At 65.3% G+C, this 23810-nt stretch overlaps 4 protein-coding genes across 10 annotated transcripts; all 4 read right to left on the bottom strand.

Moving 5' to 3' along the window:
* Positions 1-417: 417 nt before the first annotated feature.
* On the bottom strand, positions 418-8325 carry LOC147654460 (uncharacterized). 2 transcript variants are annotated; one of them, XM_086883608.1, is made up of 7 exons: positions 6329-8325; positions 6043-6166; positions 3883-5885; positions 3597-3720; positions 1437-3439; positions 1151-1271; positions 418-993 (listed from the first exon to the last, which is right to left on the bottom strand). In XM_086883608.1, exons 3-5 carry the CDS (start codon positions 3950-3952, stop codon positions 3145-3147), a joined length of 489 nt encoding a protein of 162 aa, XP_086739734.1. In that variant the 5' UTR covers positions 3953-5885; positions 6043-6166; positions 6329-8325; the 3' UTR covers positions 418-993; positions 1151-1271; positions 1437-3144. The 2 variants fall into 2 exon arrangements, with proteins under 2 accessions (XP_086739734.1, XP_086739736.1); XM_086883610.1 differs by having other exon boundaries at positions 6043-6163; positions 6329-6649.
* On the bottom strand, positions 7750-12712 carry LOC147654459 (uncharacterized). 3 transcript variants are annotated; one of them, XM_086883611.1, is made up of 5 exons: positions 11215-12712; positions 10929-11052; positions 8769-10771; positions 8483-8603; positions 7750-8325 (listed from the first exon to the last, which is right to left on the bottom strand). In XM_086883611.1, exons 1-3 carry the CDS (start codon positions 11282-11284, stop codon positions 10477-10479), a joined length of 489 nt encoding a protein of 162 aa, XP_086739737.1. In that variant the 5' UTR covers positions 11285-12712; the 3' UTR covers positions 7750-8325; positions 8483-8603; positions 8769-10476. The 3 variants fall into 3 exon arrangements, with proteins under 3 accessions (XP_086739737.1, XP_086739738.1, XP_086739739.1); XM_086883612.1 differs by having other exon boundaries at positions 8483-8606; positions 11215-12511; XM_086883613.1 differs by having other exon boundaries at positions 8483-8606; positions 10929-11049; positions 11215-11965.
* Positions 12713-15087: 2375 nt separating this feature from the next.
* Positions 15088-18392, bottom strand: LOC147654458 (uncharacterized). 4 transcript variants are annotated; one of them, XM_086883604.1, is made up of 4 exons: positions 18267-18392; positions 16107-18109; positions 15821-15944; positions 15088-15663 (listed from the first exon to the last, which is right to left on the bottom strand). In XM_086883604.1, exons 2-4 carry the CDS (start codon positions 16174-16176, stop codon positions 15369-15371), a joined length of 489 nt encoding a protein of 162 aa, XP_086739730.1. In that variant the 5' UTR covers positions 16177-18109; positions 18267-18392; the 3' UTR covers positions 15088-15368. The 4 variants fall into 4 exon arrangements, with proteins under 4 accessions (XP_086739730.1, XP_086739732.1, XP_086739731.1 ...); XM_086883606.1 differs by having other exon boundaries at positions 15821-15941; XM_086883605.1 differs by having other exon boundaries at positions 16107-18106; positions 18267-18389.
* A 1581-nt stretch (positions 18393-19973) lies between these two features.
* LOC147654457 (uncharacterized) lies at positions 19974-23276 on the bottom strand. Its single transcript, XM_086883622.1, has 4 exons — positions 23153-23276; positions 20993-22995; positions 20707-20827; positions 19974-20549 (listed from the first exon to the last, which is right to left on the bottom strand). Exons 2-4 carry the CDS (start codon positions 21060-21062, stop codon positions 20255-20257), a joined length of 486 nt encoding a protein of 161 aa, XP_086739748.1. The 5' UTR covers positions 21063-22995; positions 23153-23276; the 3' UTR covers positions 19974-20254.
* Positions 23277-23810: the final 534 nt, after the last annotated feature.

Below are 23810 nucleotides of genomic sequence, written 5' to 3'. Positions count from 1 at the left end.
AGCGGCTTCGTGCCGTCCTCAGGAAGCAGGGGCAAGGCCGGACACCTTCTCCAGCCGTGCATTTTGGGGCCCTGCCTGTGGCTGCACGGAACTCCTCTTTCCCTCCTGGGAGGTCTAAGCCCCGCTGCTCTATTTCTAAAGCGGGGGCTAAAGCACAAACGCACTTGCTCACACACACACCAGCTAAGGGGAAGACAGGGGAGGGGAGGGGAGGGCAAGACAGTCCCAGAAGAGGGAGCAAGTTCCGCGCAGCCAACCCGCTCAAGGGAGCCATTCCTACCGCTAAGTGGCAGAGGAAAGCGTCAGACCTGCCCCGGCACTGATGCCTCAAGTTTTGGCTTTCCTATTTCCCAGATTCTCTACTGCATTAGCGTTGAACTGTGGCCTTCATATGCCAAGGTGCATCATTTGAAGGCCTTTTTCAGAAACATCTACTTTATTCCTTTAACGCTGCCTAGCCTCTGTTCTAGGGAGCCTCTCTAGGCATCAGCACTGCACGGCACGGAGGGCCCAGGGGCCTTGAGGCGCCAAAGTGCTTCAGGGCTGGCACAGGGCCAAAGGCTGTGACGCGCCCCGGCTACAGGGGGTCCCGTTGGCCAGGGGCCAGCAGCAGGCAGAAAGCTGCCGGGGCTGGGGGAAAGCCCTGCCCTGCTTACAGGGCGGCTGGGCTGGGGGCTGGGAGAGCTCCATTTCCCCCCTCAGGTGCGGAGACAGGGGCTCTCACCCTCCTTACAGGGTTGCCCCTCTCTCCGGGCAGCCAAAGGAGCACAATGGCCAAAGGCCAAGCGCACCAAAGACCCAGCCCTGCACACAGGCAGGTGGCTCAGCGCAAAGCCAGCCGCGGCACCCTGAAGGTGCCTTGGCCATGCCAGGAAGGCCCTTTGCCCACAGGGCCTCTCGTGCGCCCTCTTCAGCTCCAAGCTCGCTCTTGCCTCGCCGTTCCACTCTTGAGCTCGAAGCCGCTGCCGCACTTGCCTCGTCGTCCCACGGCTTCTGCCAATGGACGACGACACACTCAGGCCGGAGAATCACCAGCTGCCCAAGGGAACTGCCACCCAAGAGCCCCCGAGCTAGATCCTCAAGCAACCACCCACAGACCCCCCGAGCTACCCAGAAGTGTCCAACTTCAGCACCACGTTGCTGCTCTTACCTCGCCGCTCCGCTCTTGAGCTCAAAGCCGCTGCTCCTCTTCCTTGCCCTTGCCCCGCCGTTCCACTCTTGAGCTCGAAGCCGCTGCTCCTCTTGCTCGCTCTTGCCCCGCTGTCCCATGTCTTCTGTCACAGGACGATGACACACTCAGGCCTGAGAAGCTCCAGCTCCCCAAGGGAGCCGCCAGCCAACAGCCCCACAAGCGAGATCCTCAAGCCACCACTCACAGACCCACCCCCCTCCCCCGACCCCACTGCCCAGAAGCCTCCAACTTCAGCTTGACTCACCATCGCGACGTCCGGCGCAGTCCCACGCCGTGCTGGGGGCCAGGCCCTCTGGGCAAATGAAGCTGGGCATGCAAAGCAGCGGCCAAGAGGCTGCAGCCCTGCTTACAGGGGCCTCAAGCCTCTGCCTGGACTGCAAAGTGCCCAGGACTGCAGAGCACTGGCCCCGACTTACGGGGCGGCCCTGGTCCCTAAGGCCTGCGGAGGGAGGCTCCTTCTCTCCCTTTGCGGGGCGCTCCCCACTAACGGGGCAGGCGCCCAACGCAGGCTGCCAGCCGAAGGGAGCACCAAGGCTCCCAGACTCACAGCCTGCTTACACACCCAGGGAGCCACAGAGCTCGGCCTTCCCCCACGGCAACAGGAACGGGACTCTAGAGTCGGGCAGTCCAGCCTAAAGGCCTAAAGCCCAGGGGCCCCAGGGGCCGGGAGCCCAGCCCCGAGGACAGGGAGGGCACACGCCTGGCTCCGTGACTCCTGGCCCCGCGCCTCTGAAAGGCCGGGGCCAGGGATACCCGCCTGGTTACAGGGGGTCCCTCCGACCGCCCACCGAGGCCAGGGGACGCACACAACCCCACTTACGGGGCCGTCCCCCGCAGCCCGGCACCCCCAAGAAGCGGCACGGAGCACAGGCTCCGGGCCTGCGCCCCACTTAGGGGCCGGCCGGAGCAGCACGGCAACACAGCCGTCTGCAGCAGCCCCGGGAGCCTCTTCAACACGGCCGCCACGCAGGTGGCAGTGGCCCAAAGCAGCGCCCTGCGGCACGGCGCTTCTTCCAGCTGCACCCTGGCAAGGGCCCGGGAGCGCTCGTTCCTGTCACCTGGCTAAAGCAGCCTCCCCGGCCCTGCTTACAGGGAGCTGGGGCTGCTCCTGGGGACAAAGGGCGCCGCAGGCTCCTGACACCTGCCCCGAGTACGGGGCCGGCACGCTGGCAGCTCGGCGGCACCGCCGGCAGCACAGGCACACACCCAGGCCCTGGCTACAGGCGGGTCCCGGCGCCCACGCTACCGTAGCTAAGCGGCTTCGTGCCGTCCTCAGGAAGCAGGGGCAAGGCCGGACACCTTCTCCAGCCGTGCATTTTGGGGCCCTGCCTGTGGCTGCACGGAACTCCTCTTTCCCTCCTGGGAGGTCTAAGCCCCGCTGCTCTATTTCTAAAGCGGGGGCTAAAGCACAAACGCACTTGCTCACACACACACCAGCTAAGGGGAAGACAGGGGAGGGGAGGGGAGGGCAAGACAGTCCCAGAAGAGGGAGCAAGTTCCGCGCAGCCAACCCGCTCAAGGGAGCCATTCCTACCGCTAAGTGGCAGAGGAAAGCGTCAGACCTGCCCCGGCACTGATGCCTCAAGTTTTGGCTTTCCTATTTCCCAGATTCTCTACTGCATTAGCATAGAACTGTGGCCTTCATATGCCAAGGTGCATCATTTGAAGGCCTTTTTCAGAAACATCTACTTTATTCCTTTAACGCTGCCTAGCCTCTGTTCTAGGGAGCCTCTCTAGGCATCAGCACTGCACGGCACGGAGGGCCCAGGGGCCTTGAGGCGCCAAAGTGCTTCAGGGCTGGCACAGGGCCAAAGGCTGTGACGCGCCCCGGCTACAGGGGGTCCCGTTGGCCAGGGGCCAGCAGCAGGCAGAAAGCTGCCGGGGCTGGGGGAAAGCCCTGCCCTGCTTACAGGGCGGCTGGGCTGGGGGCTGGGAGAGCTCCATTTCCCCCCTCAGGTGCGGAGACAGGGGCTCTCACCCTCCTTACAGGGTTGCCCCTCTCTCCGGGCAGCCAAAGGAGCACAATGGCCAAAGGCCAAGCGCACCAAAGACCCAGCCCTGCACACAGGCAGGTGGCTCAGCGCAAAGCCAGCCGCGGCACCCTGAAGGTGCCTTGGCCATGCCAGGAAGGCCCTTTGCCCACAGGGCCTCTCGTGCGCCCTCTTCAGCTCCAAGCTCGCTCTTGCCTCGCCGTTCCACTCTTGAGCTCGAAGCCGCTGCCGCACTTGCCTCGTCGTCCCACGGCTTCTGCCAATGGACGACGACACACTCAGGCCGGAGAATCACCAGCTGCCCAAGGGAACTGCCACCCAAGAGCCCCCGAGCTAGATCCTCAAGCAACCACCCACAGACCCCCCGAGCTACCCAAAAGTGTCCAACTTCAGCACCACGTTGCTGCTCTTACCTCGCCGCTCCGCTCTTGAGCTCAAAGCCGCTGCTCCTCTTCCTTGCCCTTGCCCCGCCGTTCCACTCTTGAGCTCGAAGCCGCTGCTCCTCTTGCTCGCTCTTGCCCCGCTGTCCCATGTCTTCTGTCACAGGACGATGACACACTCAGGCCTGAGAAGCTCCAGCTCCCCAAGGGAGCCGCCAGCCAACAGCCCCACAAGCGAGATCCTCAAGCCACCACTCACAGACCCACCCCCCTCCCCCGACCCCACTGCCCAGAAGCCTCCAACTTCAGCTTGACTCACCATCGCGACGTCCGGCGCAGTCCCACGCCGTGCTGGGGGCCAGGCCCTCTGGGCAAATGAAGCTGGGCATGCAAAGCAGCGGCCAAGAGGCTGCAGCCCTGCCTACAGGGGCCTCAAGCCTCTGCCTGGACTGCAAAGTGCCCAGGACTGCAGAGCACTGGCCCCGACTTACGGGGCGGCCCTGGTCCCTAAGGCCTGCGGAGGGAGGCTCCTTCTCTCCCTTTGCGGGGCGCTCCCCACTAACGGGGCAGGCGCCCAACGCAGGCTGCCAGCCGAAGGGAGCACCAAGGCTCCCAGACTCACAGCCTGCTTACACACCCAGGGAGCCACAGAGCTCGGCCTTCCCCCACGGCAACAGGAACGGGACTCTAGAGTCGGGCAGTCCAGCCTAAAGGCCTAAAGCCCAGGGGCCCCAGGGGCCGGGAGCCCAGCCCCGAGGACAGGGAGGGCACACGCCTGGCTCCGTGACTCCTGGCCCCGCGCCTCTGAAAGGCCGGGGCCAGGGATACCCGCCTGGTTACAGGGGGTCCCTCCGACCGCCCGCCGAGGCCAGGGGACGCACACAACCCCACTTACGGGGCCGTCCCCCGCAGCCCGGCACCCCCAAGAAGCGGCACGGAGCACAGGCTCCGGGCCTGCGCCCCACTTGGGGGCCGGCCGGAGCAGCACGGCAACACAGCCGTCTGCAGCAGCCCCGGGAGCCTCTTCAACACGGCCGCCACGCAGGTGGCAGTGGCCCAAAGCAGCGCCCTGCGGCACGGCGCTTCTTCCAGCTGCACCCTGGCAAGGGCCCGGGAGCGCTCGTTCCTGTCACCTGGCTAAAGCAGCCTCCCCGGCCCTGCTTACAGGGAGCTGGGGCTGCTCCTGGGGACAAAGGGCGCCGCAGGCTCCTGACACCTGCCCCGAGTACGGGGCCGGCACGCTGGCAGCTCGGCGGCACCGCCGGCAGCACAGGCACACACCCAGGCCCTGGCTACAGGCGGGTCCCGGCGCCCACGCTACCGTAGCTAAGCGGCTTCGTGCCGTCCTCAGGAAGCAGGGGCAAGGCCGGACACCTTCTCCAGCCGTGCATTTTGGGGCCCTGCCTGTGGCTGCACGGAACTCCTCTTTCCCTCCTGGGAGGTCTAAGCCCCGCTGCTCTATTTCTAAAGCGGGGGCTAAAGCACAAACGCACTTGCTCACACACACACCAGCTAAGGGGAAGACAGGGGAGGGGAGGGGAGGGCAAGACAGTCCCAGAAGAGGGAGCAAGTTCCGCGCAGCCAACCCGCTCAAGGGAGCCATTCCTACCGCTAAGTGGCAGAGGAAAGCGTCAGACCTGCCCCGGCACTGATGCCTCAAGTTTTGGCTTTCCTATTTCCCAGATTCTCTACTGCATTAGCATAGAACTGTGGCCTTCATATGCCAAGGTGCATCATTTGAAGGCCTTTTTCAGAAACATCTACTTTATTCCTTTAACGCTGCCTAGCCTCTGTTCTAGGGAGCCTCTCTAGGCATCAGCACTGCACGGCACGGAGGGCCCAGGGGCCTTGAGGCGCCAAAGTGCTTCAGGGCTGGCACAGGGCCAAAGGCTGTGACGCGCCCCGGCTACAGGGGGTCCCGTTGGCCAGGGGCCAGCAGCAGGCAGAAAGCTGCCGGGGCTGGGGGAAAGCCCTGCCCTGCTTACAGGGCGGCTGGGCTGGGGGCTGGGAGAGCTCCATTTCCCCCCTCAGGTGCGGAGACAGGGGCTCTCACCCTCCTTACAGGGTTGCCCCTCTCTCCGGGCAGCCAAAGGAGCACAATGGCCAAAGGCCAAGCGCACCAAAGACCCAGCCCTGCACACAGGCAGGTGGCTCAGCGCAAAGCCAGCCGCGGCACCCTGAAGGTGCCTTGGCCATGCCAGGAAGGCCCTTTGCCCACAGGGCCTCTCGTGCCCCCTCTTCAGCTCCAAGCTCGCTCTTGCCTCGCCGTTCCACTCTTGAGCTCGAAGCCGCTGCCGCACTTGCCTCGTCGTCCCACGGCTTCTGCCAATGGACGACGACACACTCAGGCCGGAGAATCACCAGCTGCCCAAGGGAACTGCCACCCAAGAGCCCCCGAGCTAGATCCTCAAGCAACCACCCACAGACCCCCCGAGCTACCCAAAAGTGTCCAACTTCAGCACCACGTTGCTGCTCTTACCTCGCCGCTCCGCTCTTGAGCTCAAAGCCGCTGCTCCTCTTCCTTGCCCTTGCCCCGCCGTTCCACTCTTGAGCTCGAAGCCGCTGCTCCTCTTGCTCGCTCTTGCCCCGCTGTCCCATGTCTTCTGTCACAGGACGATGACACACTCAGGCCTGAGAAGCTCCAGCTCCCCAAGGGAGCCGCCAGCCAACAGCCCCACAAGCGAGATCCTCAAGCCACCACTCACAGACCCACCCCCCTCCCCCGACCCCACTGCCCAGAAGCCTCCAACTTCAGCTTGACTCACCATCGCGACGTCCGGCGCAGTCCCACGCCGTGCTGGGGGCCAGGCCCTCTGGGCAAATGAAGCTGGGCATGCAAAGCAGCGGCCAAGAGGCTGCAGCCCTGCCTACAGGGGCCTCAAGCCTCTGCCTGGACTGCAAAGTGCCCAGGACTGCAGAGCACTGGCCCCGACTTACGGGGCGGCCCTGGTCCCTAAGGCCTGCGGAGGGAGGCTCCTTCTCTCCCTTTGCGGGGCGCTCCCCACTAACGGGGCAGGCGCCCAACGCAGGCTGCCAGCCGAAGGGAGCACCAAGGCTCCCAGACTCACAGCCTGCTTACACACCCAGGGAGCCACAGAGCTCGGCCTTCCCCCACGGCAACAGGAACGGGACTCTAGAGTCGGGCAGTCCAGCCTAAAGGCCTAAAGCCCAGGGGCCCCAGGGGGCCCAGCCCCGAGGACAGGGAGGGCACACGCCTGGCTCCGTGACTCCTGGCCCCGCGCCTCTGAAAGGCCGGGGCCAGGGATACCCGCCTGGTTACAGGGGGTCCCTCCGACCGCCCGCCGAGGCCAGGGGACGCACACAACCCCACTTACGGGGCCGTCCCCCGCAGCCCGGCACCCCCAAGAAGCGGCACGGAGCACAGGCTCCGGGCCTGCGCCCCACTTGGGGGCCAGCCGGAGCAGCACGGCAACACAGCCGTCTGCAGCAGCCCCGGGAGCCTCTTCAACACGGCCGCCACGCAGGTGGCAGTGGCCCAAAGCAGCGCCCTGCGGCACGGCGCTTCTTCCAGCTGCACCCTGGCAAGGGCCCGGGAGCGCTCGTTCCTGTCACCTGGCTAAAGCAGCCTCCCCGGCCCTGCTTACAGGGAGCTGGGGCTGCTCCTGGGGACAAAGGGCGCCGCAGGCTCCTGACACCTGCCCCGAGTACGGGGCCGGCACGCTGGCAGCTCGGCGGCACCGCCGGCAGCACAGGCACACACCCAGGCCCTGGCTACAGGCGGGTCCCGGCGCCCACGCTACCGTAGCTAAGCGGCTTCGTGCCGTCCTCAGGAAGCAGGGGCAAGGCCGGACACCTTCTCCAGCCGTGCATTTTGGGGCCCTGCCTGTGGCTGCACGGAACTCCTCTTTCCCTCCTGGGAGGTCTAAGCCCCGCTGCTCTATTTCTAAAGCGGGGGCTAAAGCACAAACGCACTTGCTCACACACACACCAGCTAAGGGGAAGACAGGGGAGGGGAGGGGAGGGCAAGACAGTCCCAGAAGAGGGAGCAAGTTCCGCGCAGCCAACCCGCTCAAGGGAGCCATTCCTACCGCTAAGTGGCAGAGGAAAGCGTCAGACCTGCCCCGGCACTGATGCCTCAAGTTTTGGCTTTCCTATTTCCCAGATTCTCTACTGCATTAGCGTTGAACTGTGGCCTTCATATGCCAAGGTGCATCATTTGAAGGCCTTTTTCAGAAACATCTACTTTATTCCTTTAACGCTGCCTAGCCTCTGTTCTAGGGAGCCTCTCTAGGCATCAGCACTGCACGGCACGGAGGGCCCAGGGGCCTTGAGGCGCCAAAGTGCTTCAGGGCTGGCACAGGGCCAAAGGCTGTGACGCGCCCCGGCTACAGGGGGTCCCGTTGGCCAGGGGCCAGCAGCAGGCAGAAAGCTGCCGGGGCTGGGGGAAAGCCCTGCCCTGCTTACAGGGCGGCTGGGCTGGGGGCTGGGAGAGCTCCATTTCCCCCCTCAGGTGCGGAGACAGGGGCTCTCACCCTCCTTACAGGGTTGCCCCTCTCTCCGGGCAGCCAAAGGAGCACAATGGCCAAAGGCCAAGCGCACCAAAGACCCAGCCCTGCACACAGGCAGGTGGCTCAGCGCAAAGCCAGCCGCGGCACCCTGAAGGTGCCTTGGCCATGCCAGGAAGGCCCTTTGCCCACAGGGCCTCTCGTGCGCCCTCTTCAGCTCCAAGCTCGCTCTTGCCTCGCCGTTCCACTCTTGAGCTCGAAGCCGCTGCCGCACTTGCCTCGTCGTCCCACGGCTTCTGCCAATGGACGACGACACACTCAGGCCGGAGAATCACCAGCTGCCCAAGGGAACTGCCACCCAAGAGCCCCCGAGCTAGATCCTCAAGCAACCACCCACAGACCCCCCGAGCTACCCAGAAGTGTCCAACTTCAGCACCACGTTGCTGCTCTTACCTCGCCGCTCCGCTCTTGAGCTCAAAGCCGCTGCTCCTCTTCCTTGCCCTTGCCCCGCCGTTCCACTCTTGAGCTCGAAGCCGCTGCTCCTCTTGCTCGCTCTTGCCCCGCTGTCCCATGTCTTCTGTCACAGGACGATGACACACTCAGGCCTGAGAAGCTCCAGCTCCCCAAGGGAGCCGCCAGCCAACAGCCCCACAAGCGAGATCCTCAAGCCACCACTCACAGACCCACCCCCCTCCCCCGACCCCACTGCCCAGAAGCCTCCAACTTCAGCTTGACTCACCATCGCGACGTCCGGCGCAGTCCCACGCCGTGCTGGGGGCCAGGCCCTCTGGGCAAATGAAGCTGGGCATGCAAAGCAGCGGCCAAGAGGCTGCAGCCCTGCTTACAGGGGCCTCAAGCCTCTGCCTGGACTGCAAAGTGCCCAGGACTGCAGAGCACTGGCCCCGACTTACGGGGCGGCCCTGGTCCCTAAGGCCTGCGGAGGGAGGCTCCTTCTCTCCCTTTGCGGGGCGCTCCCCACTAACGGGGCAGGCGCCCAACGCAGGCTGCCAGCCGAAGGGAGCACCAAGGCTCCCAGACTCACAGCCTGCTTACACACCCAGGGAGCCACAGAGCTCGGCCTTCCCCCACGGCAACAGGAACGGGACTCTAGAGTCGGGCAGTCCAGCCTAAAGGCCTAAAGCCCAGGGGCCCCAGGGGCCGGGAGCCCAGCCCCGAGGACAGGGAGGGCACACGCCTGGCTCCGTGACTCCTGGCCCCGCGCCTCTGAAAGGCCGGGGCCAGGGATACCCGCCTGGTTACAGGGGGTCCCTCCGACCGCCCACCGAGGCCAGGGGACGCACACAACCCCACTTACGGGGCCGTCCCCCGCAGCCCGGCACCCCCAAGAAGCGGCACGGAGCACAGGCTCCGGGCCTGCGCCCCACTTAGGGGCCGGCCGGAGCAGCACGGCAACACAGCCGTCTGCAGCAGCCCCGGGAGCCTCTTCAACACGGCCGCCACGCAGGTGGCAGTGGCCCAAAGCAGCGCCCTGCGGCACGGCGCTTCTTCCAGCTGCACCCTGGCAAGGGCCCGGGAGCGCTCGTTCCTGTCACCTGGCTAAAGCAGCCTCCCCGGCCCTGCTTACAGGGAGCTGGGGCTGCTCCTGGGGACAAAGGGCGCCGCAGGCTCCTGACACCTGCCCCGAGTACGGGGCCGGCACGCTGGCAGCTCGGCGGCACCGCCGGCAGCACAGGCACACACCCAGGCCCTGGCTACAGGCGGGTCCCGGCGCCCACGCTACCGTAGCTAAGCGGCTTCGTGCCGTCCTCAGGAAGCAGGGGCAAGGCCGGACACCTTCTCCAGCCGTGCATTTTGGGGCCCTGCCTGTGGCTGCACGGAACTCCTCTTTCCCTCCTGGGAGGTCTAAGCCCCGCTGCTCTATTTCTAAAGCGGGGGCTAAAGCACAAACGCACTTGCTCACACACACACCAGCTAAGGGGAAGACAGGGGAGGGGAGGGGAGGGCAAGACAGTCCCAGAAGAGGGAGCAAGTTCCGCGCAGCCAACCCGCTCAAGGGAGCCATTCCTACCGCTAAGTGGCAGAGGAAAGCGTCAGACCTGCCCCGGCACTGATGCCTCAAGTTTTGGCTTTCCTATTTCCCAGATTCTCTACTGCATTAGCATAGAACTGTGGCCTTCATATGCCAAGGTGCATCATTTGAAGGCCTTTTTCAGAAACATCTACTTTATTCCTTTAACGCTGCCTAGCCTCTGTTCTAGGGAGCCTCTCTAGGCATCAGCACTGCACGGCACGGAGGGCCCAGGGGCCTTGAGGCGCCAAAGTGCTTCAGGGCTGGCACAGGGCCAAAGGCTGTGACGCGCCCCGGCTACAGGGGGTCCCGTTGGCCAGGGGCCAGCAGCAGGCAGAAAGCTGCCGGGGCTGGGGGAAAGCCCTGCCCTGCTTACAGGGCGGCTGGGCTGGGGGCTGGGAGAGCTCCATTTCCCCCCTCAGGTGCGGAGACAGGGGCTCTCACCCTCCTTACAGGGTTGCCCCTCTCTCCGGGCAGCCAAAGGAGCACAATGGCCAAAGGCCAAGCGCACCAAAGACCCAGCCCTGCACACAGGCAGGTGGCTCAGCGCAAAGCCAGCCGCGGCACCCTGAAGGTGCCTTGGCCATGCCAGGAAGGCCCTTTGCCCACAGGGCCTCTCGTGCCCCCTCTTCAGCTCCAAGCTCGCTCTTGCCTCGCCGTTCCACTCTTGAGCTCGAAGCCGCTGCCGCACTTGCCTCGTCGTCCCACGGCTTCTGCCAATGGACGACGACACACTCAGGCCGGAGAATCACCAGCTGCCCAAGGGAACTGCCACCCAAGAGCCCCCGAGCTAGATCCTCAAGCAACCACCCACAGACCCCCCGAGCTACCCAAAAGTGTCCAACTTCAGCACCACGTTGCTGCTCTTACCTCGCCGCTCCGCTCTTGAGCTCAAAGCCGCTGCTCCTCTTCCTTGCCCTTGCCCCGCCGTTCCACTCTTGAGCTCGAAGCCGCTGCTCCTCTTGCTCGCTCTTGCCCCGCTGTCCCATGTCTTCTGTCACAGGACGATGACACACTCAGGCCTGAGAAGCTCCAGCTCCCCAAGGGAGCCGCCAGCCAACAGCCCCACAAGCGAGATCCTCAAGCCACCACTCACAGACCCACCCCCCTCCCCCGACCCCACTGCCCAGAAGCCTCCAACTTCAGCTTGACTCACCATCGCGACGTCCGGCGCAGTCCCACGCCGTGCTGGGGGCCAGGCCCTCTGGGCAAATGAAGCTGGGCATGCAAAGCAGCGGCCAAGAGGCTGCAGCCCTGCTTACAGGGGCCTCAAGCCTCTGCCTGGACTGCAAAGTGCCCAGGACTGCAGAGCACTGGCCCCGACTTACGGGGCGGCCCTGGTCCCTAAGGCCTGCGGAGGGAGGCTCCTTCTCTCCCTTTGCGGGGCGCTCCCCACTAACGGGGCAGGCGCCCAACGCAGGCTGCCAGCCGAAGGGAGCACCAAGGCTCCCAGACCCACAGCCTGCTTACACACCCAGGGAGCCACAGAGCTCGGCCTTCCCCCACGGCAACAGGAACGGGACTCTAGAGTCGGGCAGTCCAGCCTAAAGGCCTAAAGCCCAGGGGCCCCAGGGGCCGGGAGCCCAGCCCCGAGGACAGGGAGGGCACACGCCTGGCTCCGTGACTCCTGGCCCCGCGCCTCTGAAAGGCCGGGGCCAGGGATACCCGCCTGGTTACAGGGGGTCCCTCCGACCGCCCGCCGAGGCCAGGGGACGCACACAACCCCACTTACGGGGCCGTCCCCCGCAGCCCGGCACCCCCAAGAAGCGGCACGGAGCACAGGCTCCGGGCCTGCGCCCCACTTAGGGGCCGGCCGGAGCAGCACGGCAACACAGCCGTCTGCAGCAGCCCCGGGAGCCTCTTCAACACGGCCGCCACGCAGGTGGCAGTGGCCCAAAGCAGCGCCCTGCGGCACGGCGCTTCTTCCAGCTGCACCCTGGCAAGGGCCCGGGAGCGCTCGTTCCTGTCACCTGGCTAAAGCAGCCTCCCCGGCCCTGCTTACAGGGAGCTGGGGCTGCTCCTGGGGACAAAGGGCGCCGCAGGCTCCTGACACCTGCCCCGAGTACGGGGCCGGCACGCTGGCAGCTCGGCGGCACCGCCGGCAGCACAGGCACACACCCAGGCCCTGGCTACAGGCGGGTCCCGGCGCCCACGCTACCGTAGCTAAGCGGCTTCGTGCCGTCCTCAGGAAGCAGGGGCAAGGCCGGACACCTTCTCCAGCCGTGCATTTTGGGGCCCTGCCTGTGGCTGCACGGAACTCCTCTTTCCCTCCTGGGAGGTCTAAGCCCCGCTGCTCTATTTCTAAAGCGGGGGCTAAAGCACAAACGCACTTGCTCACACACACACCAGCTAAGGGGAAGACAGGGGAGGGGAGGGGAGGGCAAGACAGTCCCAGAAGAGGGAGCAAGTTCCGCGCAGCCAACCCGCTCAAGGGAGCCATTCCTACCGCTAAGTGGCAGAGGAAAGCGTCAGACCTGCCCCGGCACTGATGCCTCAAGTTTTGGCTTTCCTATTTCCCAGATTCTCTACTGCATTAGCGTTGAACTGTGGCCTTCATATGCCAAGGTGCATCATTTGAAGGCCTTTTTCAGAAACATCTACTTTATTCCTTTAACGCTGCCTAGCCTCTGTTCTAGGGAGCCTCTCTAGGCATCAGCACTGCACGGCACGGAGGGCCCAGGGGCCTTGAGGCGCCAAAGTGCTTCAGGGCTGGCACAGGGCCAAAGGCTGTGACGCGCCCCGGCTACAGGGGGTCCCGTTGGCCAGGGGCCAGCAGCAGGCAGAAAGCTGCCGGGGCTGGGGGAAAGCCCTGCCCTGCTTACAGGGCGGCTGGGCTGGGGGCTGGGAGAGCTCCATTTCCCCCCTCAGGTGCGGAGACAGGGGCTCTCACCCTCCTTACAGGGTTGCCCCTCTCTCCGGGCAGCCAAAGGAGCACAATGGCCAAAGGCCAAGCGCACCAAAGACCCAGCCCTGCACACAGGCAGGTGGCTCAGCGCAAAGCCAGCCGCGGCACCCTGAAGGTGCCTTGGCCATGCCAGGAAGGCCCTTTGCCCACAGGGCCTCTCGTGCGCCCTCTTCAGCTCCAAGCTCGCTCTTGCCTCGCCGTTCCACTCTTGAGCTCGAAGCCGCTGCCGCACTTGCCTCGTCGTCCCACGGCTTCTGCCAATGGACGACGACACACTCAGGCCGGAGAATCACCAGCTGCCCAAGGGAACTGCCACCCAAGAGCCCCCGAGCTAGATCCTCAAGCAACCACCCACAGACCCCCCGAGCTACCCAGAAGTGTCCAACTTCAGCACCACGTTGCTGCTCTTACCTCGCCGCTCCGCTCTTGAGCTCAAAGCCGCTGCTCCTCTTCCTTGCCCTTGCCCCGCCGTTCCACTCTTGAGCTCGAAGCCGCTGCTCCTCTTGCTCGCTCTTGCCCCGCTGTCCCATGTCTTCTGTCACAGGACGATGACACACTCAGGCCTGAGAAGCTCCAGCTCCCCAAGGGAGCCGCCAGCCAACAGCCCCACAAGCGAGATCCTCAAGCCACCACTCACAGACCCACCCCCCTCCCCCGACCCCACTGCCCAGAAGCCTCCAACTTCAGCTTGACTCACCATCGCGACGTCCGGCGCAGTCCCACGCCGTGCTGGGGGCCAGGCCCTCTGGGCAAATGAAGCTGGGCATGCAAAGCAGCGGCCAAGAGGCTGCAGCCCTGCTTACAGGGGCCTCAAGCCTCTGCCTGGACTGCAAAGTGCCCAGGACTGCAGAGCACTGGCCCCGACTTACGGGGCGGCCCTGGTCCCTAAGGCCTGCGGAGGGAGGCTCCTTCTCTCCCTTTGCGGGGCGCTCCCCACTAACGGGGCAGGCGCCCAACGCAGGCTGCCAGCCGAAGGGAGCACCAAGGCTCCCAGACTCACAGCCTGCTTACACACCCAGGGAGCCACAGAGCTCGGCCTTCCCCCACGGCAACAGGAACGGGACTCTAGAGTCGGGCAGTCCAGCCTAAAGGCCTAAAGCCCAGGGGCCCCAGGGGCCGGGAGCCCAGCCCCGAGGACAGGGAGGGCACACGCCTGGCTCCGTGACTCCTGGCCCCGCGCCTCTGAAAGGCCGGGGCCAGGGATACCCGCCTGGTTACAGGGGGTCCCTCCGACCGCCCACCGAGGCCAGGGGACGCACACAACCCCACTTACGGGGCCGTCCCCCGCAGCCCGGCACCCCCAAGAAGCGGCACGGAGCACAGGCTCCGGGCCTGCGCCCCACTTAGGGGCCGGCCGGAGCAGCACGGCAACACAGCCGTCTGCAGCAGCCCCGGGAGCCTCTTCAACACGGCCGCCACGCAGGTGGCAGTGGCCCAAAGCAGCGCCCTGCGGCACGGCGCTTCTTCCAGCTGCACCCTGGCAAGGGCCCGGGAGCGCTCGTTCCTGTCACCTGGCTAAAGCAGCCTCCCCGGCCCTGCTTACAGGGAGCTGGGGCTGCTCCTGGGGACAAAGGGCGCCGCAGGCTCCTGACACCTGCCCCGAGTACGGGGCCGGCACGCTGGCAGCTCGGCGGCACCGCCGGCAGCACAGGCACACACCCAGGCCCTGGCTACAGGCGGGTCCCGGCGCCCACGCTACCGTAGCTAAGCGGCTTCGTGCCGTCCTCAGGAAGCAGGGGCAAGGCCGGACACCTTCTCCAGCCGTGCATTTTGGGGCCCTGCCTGTGGCTGCACGGAACTCCTCTTTCCCTCCTGGGAGGTCTAAGCCCCGCTGCTCTATTTCTAAAGCGGGGGCTAAAGCACAAACGCACTTGCTCACACACACACCAGCTAAGGGGAAGACAGGGGAGGGGAGGGGAGGGCAAGACAGTCCCAGAAGAGGGAGCAAGTTCCGCGCAGCCAACCCGCTCAAGGGAGCCATTCCTACCGCTAAGTGGCAGAGGAAAGCGTCAGACCTGCCCCGGCACTGATGCCTCAAGTTTTGGCTTTCCTATTTCCCAGATTCTCTACTGCATTAGCATAGAACTGTGGCCTTCATATGCCAAGGTGCATCATTTGAAGGCCTTTTTCAGAAACATCTACTTTATTCCTTTAACGCTGCCTAGCCTCTGTTCTAGGGAGCCTCTCTAGGCATCAGCACTGCACGGCACGGAGGGCCCAGGGGCCTTGAGGCGCCAAAGTGCTTCAGGGCTGGCACAGGGCCAAAGGCTGTGACGCGCCCCGGCTACAGGGGGTCCCGTTGGCCAGGGGCCAGCAGCAGGCAGAAAGCTGCCGGGGCTGGGGGAAAGCCCTGCCCTGCTTACAGGGCGGCTGGGCTGGGGGCTGGGAGAGCTCCATTTCCCCCCTCAGGTGCGGAGACAGGGGCTCTCACCCTCCTTACAGGGTTGCCCCTCTCTCCGGGCAGCCAAAGGAGCACAATGGCCAAAGGCCAAGCGCACCAAAGACCCAGCCCTGCACACAGGCAGGTGGCTCAGCGCAAAGCCAGCCGCGGCACCCTGAAGGTGCCTTGGCCATGCCAGGAAGGCCCTTTGCCCACAGGGCCTCTCGTGCCCCCTCTTCAGCTCCAAGCTCGCTCTTGCCTCGCCGTTCCACTCTTGAGCTCGAAGCCGCTGCCGCACTTGCCTCGTCGTCCCACGGCTTCTGCCAATGGACGACGACACACTCAGGCCGGAGAATCACCAGCTGCCCAAGGGAACTGCCACCCAAGAGCCCCCGAGCTAGATCCTCAAGCAACCACCCACAGACCCCCCGAGCTACCCAAAAGTGTCCAACTTCAGCACCACGTTGCTGCTCTTACCTCGCCGCTCCGCTCTTGAGCTCAAAGCCGCTGCTCCTCTTCCTTGCCCTTGCCCCGCCGTTCCACTCTTGAGCTCGAAGCCGCTGCTCCTCTTGCTCGCTCTTGCCCCGCTGTCCCATGTCTTCTGTCACAGGACGATGACACACTCAGGCCTGAGAAGCTCCAGCTCCCCAAGGGAGCCGCCAGCCAACAGCCCCACAAGCGAGATCCTCAAGCCACCACTCACAGACCCACCCCCCTCCCCCGACCCCACTGCCCAGAAGCCTCCAACTTCAGCTTGACTCACCATCGCGACGTCCGGCGCAGTCCCACGCCGTGCTGGGGGCCAGGCCCTCTGGGCAAATGAAGCTGGGCATGCAAAGCAGCGGCCAAGAGGCTGCAGCCCTGCTTACAGGGGCCTCAAGCCTCTGCCTGGACTGCAAAGTGCCCAGGACTGCAGAGCACTGGCCCCGACTTACGGGGCGGCCCTGGTCCCTAAGGCCTGCGGAGGGAGGCTCCTTCTCTCCCTTTGCGGGGCGCTCCCCACTAACGGGGCAGGCGCCCAACGCAGGCTGCCAGCCGAAGGGAGCACCAAGGCTCCCAGACTCACAGCCTGCTTACACACCCAGGGAGCCACAGAGCTCGGCCTTCCCCCACGGCAACAGGAACGGGACTCTAGAGTCGGGCAGTCCAGCCTAAAGGCCTAAAGCCCAGGGGCCCCAGGGGCCGGGAGCCCAGCCCCGAGGACAGGGAGGGCACACGCCTGGCTCCGTGACTCCTGGCCCCGCGCCTCTGAAAGGCCGGGGCCAGGGATACCCGCCTGGTTACAGGGGGTCCCTCCGACCGCCCGCCGAGGCCAGGGGACGCACACAACCCCACTTACGGGGCCGTCCCCCGCAGCCCGGCACCCCCAAGAAGCGGCACGGAGCACAGGCTCCGGGCCTGCGCCCCACTTAGGGGCCGGCCGGAGCAGCACGGCAACACAGCCGTCTGCAGCAGCCCCGGGAGCCTCTTCAACACGGCCGCCACGCAGGTGGCAGTGGCCCAAAGCAGCGCCCTGCGGCACGGCGCTTCTTCCAGCTGCACCCTGGCAAGGGCCCGGGAGCGCTCGTTCCTGTCACCTGGCTAAAGCAGCCTCCCCGGCCCTGCTTACAGGGAGCTGGGGCTGCTCCTGGGGACAAAGGGCGCCGCAGGCTCCTGACACCTGCCCCGAGTACGGGGCCGGCACGCTGGCAGCTCGGCGGCACCGCCGGCAGCACAGGCACACACCCAGGCCCTGGCTACAGGCGGGTCCCGGCGCCCACGCTACCGTAGCTAAGCGGCTTCGTGCCGTCCTCAGGAAGCAGGGGCAAGGCCGGACACCTTCTCCAGCCGTGCATTTTGGGGCCCTGCCTGTGGCTGCACGGAACTCCTCTTTCCCTCCTGGGAGGTCTAAGCCCCGCTGCTCTATTTCTAAAGCGGGGGCTAAAGCACAAACGCACTTGCTCACACACACACCAGCTAAGGGGAAGACAGGGGAGGGGAGGGGAGGGCAAGACAGTCCCAGAAGAGGGAGCAAGTTCCGCGCAGCCAACCCGCTCAAGGGAGCCATTCCTACCGCTAAGTGGCAGAGGAAAGCGTCAGACCTGCCCCGGCACTGATGCCTCAAGTTTTGGCTTTCCTATTTCCCAGATTCTCTACTGCATTAGCATAGAACTGTGGCCTTCATATGCCAAGGTGCATCATTTGAAGGCCTTTTTCAGAAACATCTACTTTATTCCTTTAACGCTGCCTAGCCTCTGTTCTAGGGAGCCTCTCTAGGCATCAGCACTGCACGGCACGGAGGGCCCAGGGGCCTTGAGGCGCCAAAGTGCTTCAGGGCTGGCACAGGGCCAAAGGCTGTGACGCGCCCCGGCTACAGGGGGTCCCGTTGGCCAGGGGCCAGCAGCAGGCAGAAAGCTGCCGGGGCTGGGGGAAAGCCCTGCCCTGCTTACAGGGCGGCTGGGCTGGGGGCTGGGAGAGCTCCATTTCCCCCCTCAGGTGCGGAGACAGGGGCTCTCACCCTCCTTACAGGGTTGCCCCTCTCTCCGGGCAGCCAAAGGAGCACAATGGCCAAAGGCCAAGCGCACCAAAGACCCAGCCCTGCACACAGGCAGGTGGCTCAGCGCAAAGCCAGCCGCGGCACCCTGAAGGTGCCTTGGCCATGCCAGGAAGGCCCTTTGCCCACAGGGCCTCTCGTGCCCCCTCTTCAGCTCCAAGCTCGCTCTTGCCTCGCCGTTCCACTCTTGAGCTCGAAGCCGCTGCCGCACTTGCCTCGTCGTCCCACGGCTTCTGCCAATGGACGACGACACACTCAGGCCGGAGAATCACCAGCTGCCCAAGGGAACTGCCACCCAAGAGCCCCCGAGCTAGATCCTCAAGCAACCACCCACAGACCCCCCGAGCTACCCAAAAGTGTCCAACTTCAGCACCACGTTGCTGCTCTTACCTCGCCGCTCCGCTCTTGAGCTCAAAGCCGCTGCTCCTCTTCCTTGCCCTTGCCCCGCCGTTCCACTCTTGAGCTCGAAGCCGCTGCTCCTCTTGCTCGCTCTTGCCCCGCTGTCCCATGTCTTCTGTCACAGGACGATGACACACTCAGGCCTGAGAAGCTCCAGCTCCCCAAGGGAGCCGCCAGCCAACAGCCCCACAAGCGAGATCCTCAAGCCACCACTCACAGACCCACCCCCCTCCCCCGACCCCACTGCCCAGAAGCCTCCAACTTCAGCTTGACTCACCATCGCGACGTCCGGCGCAGTCCCACGCCGTGCTGGGGGCCAGGCCCTCTGGGCAAATGAAGCTGGGCATGCAAAGCAGCGGCCAAGAGGCTGCAGCCCTGCTTACAGGGGCCTCAAGCCTCTGCCTGGACTGCAAAGTGCCCAGGACTGCAGAGCACTGGCCCCGACTTACGGGGCGGCCCTGGTCCCTAAGGCCTGCGGAGGGAGGCTCCTTCTCTCCCTTTGCGGGGCGCTCCCCACTAACGGGGCAGGCGCCCAACGCAGGCTGCCAGCCGAAGGGAGCACCAAGGCTCCCAGACTCACAGCCTGCTTACACACCCAGGGAGCCACAGAGCTCGGCCTTCCCCCACGGCAACAGGAACGGGACTCTAGAGTCGGGCAGTCCAGCCTAAAGGCCTAAAGCCCAGGGGCCCCAGGGGGCCCAGCCCCGAGGACAGGGAGGGCACACGCCTGGCTCCGTGACTCCTGGCCCCGCGCCTCTGAAAGGCCGGGGCCAGGGATACCCGCCTGGTTACAGGGGGTCCCTCCGACCGCCCGCCGAGGCCAGGGGACGCACACAACCCCACTTACGGGGCCGTCCCCCGCAGCCCGGCACCCCCAAGAAGCGGCACGGAGCACAGGCTCCGGGCCTGCGCCCCACTTGGGGGCCGGCCGGAGCAGCACGGCAACACAGCCGTCTGCAGCAGCCCCGGGAGCCTCTTCAACACGGCCGCCACGCAGGTGGCAGTGGCCCAAAGCAGCGCCCTGCGGCACGGCGCTTCTTCCAGCTGCACCCTGGCAAGGGCCCGGGAGCGCTCGTTCCTGTCACCTGGCTAAAGCAGCCTCCCCGGCCCTGCTTACAGGGAGCTGGGGCTGCTCCTGGGGACAAAGGGCGCCGCAGGCTCCTGACACCTGCCCCGAGTACGGGGCCGGCACGCTGGCAGCTCGGCGGCACCGCCGGCAGCACAGGCACACACCCAGGCCCTGGCTACAGGCGGGTCCCGGCGCCCACGCTACCGTAGCTAAGCGGCTTCGTGCCGTCCTCAGGAAGCAGGGGCAAGGCCGGACACCTTCTCCAGCCGTGCATTTTGGGGCCCTGCCTGTGGCTGCACGGAACTCCTCTTTCCCTCCTGGGAGGTCTAAGCCCCGCTGCTCTATTTCTAAAGCGGGGGCTAAAGCACAAACGCACTTGCTCACACACACACCAGCTAAGGGGAAGACAGGGGAGGGGAGGGGAGGGCAAGACAGTCCCAGAAGAGGGAGCAAGTTCCGCGCAGCCAACCCGCTCAAGGGAGCCATTCCTACCGCTAAGTGGCAGAGGAAAGCGTCAGACCTGCCCCGGCACTGATGCCTCAAGTTTTGGCTTTCCTATTTCCCAGATTCTCTACTGCATTAGCGTTGAACTGTGGCCTTCATATGCCAAGGTGCATCATTTGAAGGCCTTTTTCAGAAACATCTACTTTATTCCTTTAACGCTGCCTAGCCTCTGTTCTAGGGAGCCTCTCTAGGCATCAGCACTGCACGGCACGGAGGGCCCAGGGGCCTTGAGGCGCCAAAGTGCTTCAGGGCTGGCACAGGGCCAAAGGCTGTGACGCGCCCCGGCTACAGGGGGTCCCGTTGGCCAGGGGCCAGCAGCAGGCAGAAAGCTGCCGGGGCTGGGGGAAAGCCCTGCCCTGCTTACAGGGCGGCTGGGCTGGGGGCTGGGAGAGCTCCATTTCCCCCCTCAGGTGCGGAGACAGGGGCTCTCACCCTCCTTACAGGGTTGCCCCTCTCTCCGGGCAGCCAAAGGAGCACAATGGCCAAAGGCCAAGCGCACCAAAGACCCAGCCCTGCACACAGGCAGGTGGCTCAGCGCAAAGCCAGCCGCGGCACCCTGAAGGTGCCTTGGCCATGCCAGGAAGGCCCTTTGCCCACAGGGCCTCTCGTGCGCCCTCTTCAGCTCCAAGCTCGCTCTTGCCTCGCCGTTCCACTCTTGAGCTCGAAGCCGCTGCCGCACTTGCCTCGTCGTCCCACGGCTTCTGCCAATGGACGACGACACACTCAGGCCGGAGAATCACCAGCTGCCCAAGGGAACTGCCACCCAAGAGCCCCCGAGCTAGATCCTCAAGCAACCACCCACAGACCCCCCGAGCTACCCAAAAGTGTCCAACTTCAGCACCACGTTGCTGCTCTTACCTCGCCGCTCCGCTCTTGAGCTCAAAGCCGCTGCTCCTCTTCCTTGCCCTTGCCCCGCCGTTCCACTCTTGAGCTCGAAGCCGCTGCTCCTCTTGCTCGCTCTTGCCCCGCTGTCCCATGTCTTCTGTCACAGGACGATGACACACTCAGGCCTGAGAAGCTCCAGCTCCCCAAGGGAGCCGCCAGCCAACAGCCCCACAAGCGAGATCCTCAAGCCACCACTCACAGACCCACCCCCCTCCCCCGACCCCACTGCCCAGAAGCCTCCAACTTCAGCTTGACTCACCATCGCGACGTCCGGCGCAGTCCCACGCCGTGCTGGGGGCCAGGCCCTCTGGGCAAATGAAGCTGGGCATGCAAAGCAGCGGCCAAGAGGCTGCAGCCCTGCCTACAGGGGCCTCAAGCCTCTGCCTGGACTGCAAAGTGCCCAGGACTGCAGAGCACTGGCCCCGACTTACGGGGCGGCCCTGGTCCCTAAGGCCTGCGGAGGGAGGCTCCTTCTCTCCCTTTGCGGGGCGCTCCCCACTAACGGGGCAGGCGCCCAACGCAGGCTGCCAGCCGAAGGGAGCACCAAGGCTCCCAGACTCACAGCCTGCTTACACACCCAGGGAGCCACAGAGCTCGGCCTTCCCCCACGGCAACAGGAACGGGACTCTAGAGTCGGGCAGTCCAGCCTAAAGGCCTAAAGCCCAGGGGCCCCAGGGGCCGGGAGCCCAGCCCCGAGGACAGGGAGGGCACACGCCTGGCTCCGTGACTCCTGGCCCCGCGCCTCTGAAAGGCCGGGGCCAGGGATACCCGCCTGGTTACAGGGGGTCCCTCCGACCGCCCGCCGAGGCCAGGGGACGCACACAACCCCACTTACGGGGCCGTCCCCCGCAGCCCGGCACCCCCAAGAAGCGGCACGGAGCACAGGCTCCGGGCCTGCGCCCCACTTGGGGGCCGGCCGGAGCAGCACGGCAACACAGCCGTCTGCAGCAGCCCCGGGAGCCTCTTCAACACGGCCGCCACGCAGGTGGCAGTGGCCCAAAGCAGCGCCCTGCGGCACGGCGCTTCTTCCAGCTGCACCCTGGCAAGGGCCCGGGAGCGCTCGTTCCTGTCACCTGGCTAAAGCAGCCTCCCCGGCCCTGCTTACAGGGAGCTGGGGCTGCTCCTGGGGACAAAGGGCGCCGCAGGCTCCTGACACCTGCCCCGAGTACGGGGCCGGCACGCTGGCAGCTCGGCGGCACCGCCGGCAGCACAGGCACACACCCAGGCCCTGGCTACAGGCGGGTCCCGGCGCCCACGCTACCGTAGCTAAGCGGCTTCGTGCCGTCCTCAGGAAGCAGGGGCAAGGCCGGACACCTTCTCCAGCCGTGCATTTTGGGGCCCTGCCTGTGGCTGCACGGAACTCCTCTTTCCCTCCTGGGAGGTCTAAGCCCCGCTGCTCTATTTCTAAAGCGGGGGCTAAAGCACAAACGCACTTGCTCACACACACACCAGCTAAGGGGAAGACAGGGGAGGGGAGGGGAGGGCAAGACAGTCCCAGAAGAGGGAGCAAGTTCCGCGCAGCCAACCCGCTCAAGGGAGCCATTCCTACCGCTAAGTGGCAGAGGAAAGCGTCAGACCTGCCCCGGCACTGATGCCTCAAGTTTTGGCTTTCCTATTTCCCAGATTCTCTACTGCATTAGCATAGAACTGTGGCCTTCATATGCCAAGGTGCATCATTTGAAGGCCTTTTTCAGAAACATCTACTTTATTCCTTTAACGCTGCCTAGCCTCTGTTCTAGGGAGCCTCTCTAGGCATCAGCACTGCACGGCACGGAGGGCCCAGGGGCCTTGAGGCGCCAAAGTGCTTCAGGGCTGGCACAGGGCCAAAGGCTGTGACGCGCCCCGGCTACAGGGGGTCCCGTTGGCCAGGGGCCAGCAGCAGGCAGAAAGCTGCCGGGGCTGGGGGAAAGCCCTGCCCTGCTTACAGGGCGGCTGGGCTGGGGGCTGGGAGAGCTCCATTTCCCCCCTCAGGTGCGGAGACAGGGGCTCTCACCCTCCTTACAGGGTTGCCCCTCTCTCCGGGCAGCCAAAGGAGCACAATGGCCAAAGGCCAAGCGCACCAAAGACCCAGCCCTGCACACAGGCAGGTGGCTCAGCGCAAAGCCAGCCGCGGCACCCTGAAGGTGCCTTGGCCATGCCAGGAAGGCCCTTTGCCCACAGGGCCTCTCGTGCCCCCTCTTCAGCTCCAAGCTCGCTCTTGCCTCGCCGTTCCACTCTTGAGCTCGAAGCCGCTGCCGCACTTGCCTCGTCGTCCCACGGCTTCTGCCAATGGACGACGACACACTCAGGCCGGAGAATCACCAGCTGCCCAAGGGAACTGCCACCCAAGAGCCCCCGAGCTAGATCCTCAAGCAACCACCCACAGACCCCCCGAGCTACCCAAAAGTGTCCAACTTCAGCACCACGTTGCTGCTCTTACCTCGCCGCTCCGCTCTTGAGCTCAAAGCCGCTGCTCCTCTTCCTTGCCCTTGCCCCGCCGTTCCACTCTTGAGCTCGAAGCCGCTGCTCCTCTTGCTCGCTCTTGCCCCGCTGTCCCATGTCTTCTGTCACAGGACGATGACACACTCAGGCCTGAGAAGCTCCAGCTCCCCAAGGGAGCCGCCAGCCAACAGCCCCACAAGCGAGATCCTCAAGCCACCACTCACAGACCCACCCCCCTCCCCCGACCCCACTGCCCAGAAGCCTCCAACTTCAGCTTGACTCACCATCGCGACGTCCGGCGCAGTCCCACGCCGTGCTGGGGGCCAGGCCCTCTGGGCAAATGAAGCTGGGCATGCAAAGCAGCGGCCAAGAGGCTGCAGCCCTGCCTACAGGGGCCTCAAGCCTCTGCCTGGACTGCAAAGTGCCCAGGACTGCAGAGCACTGGCCCCGACTTACGGGGCGGCCCTGGTCCCTAAGGCCTGCGGAGGGAGGCTCCTTCTCTCCCTTTGCGGGGCGCTCCCCACTAACGGGGCAGGCGCCCAACGCAGGCTGCCAGCCGAAGGGAGCACCAAGGCTCCCAGACTCACAGCCTGCTTACACACCCAGGGAGCCACAGAGCTCGGCCTTCCCCCACGGCAACAGGAACGGGACTCTAG

Source organism: Cyanistes caeruleus, chromosome 3, assembly GCF_971803275.1.
Source record: "Cyanistes caeruleus chromosome 3, bCyaCae1.hap1.1, whole genome shotgun sequence".
NCBI lineage: Eukaryota > Metazoa > Chordata > Aves > Passeriformes > Paridae > Cyanistes > Cyanistes caeruleus.
Note: the sequence above shows the minus strand (reverse complement) of the source record. Positions and strands in the feature narration are given on the sequence as shown.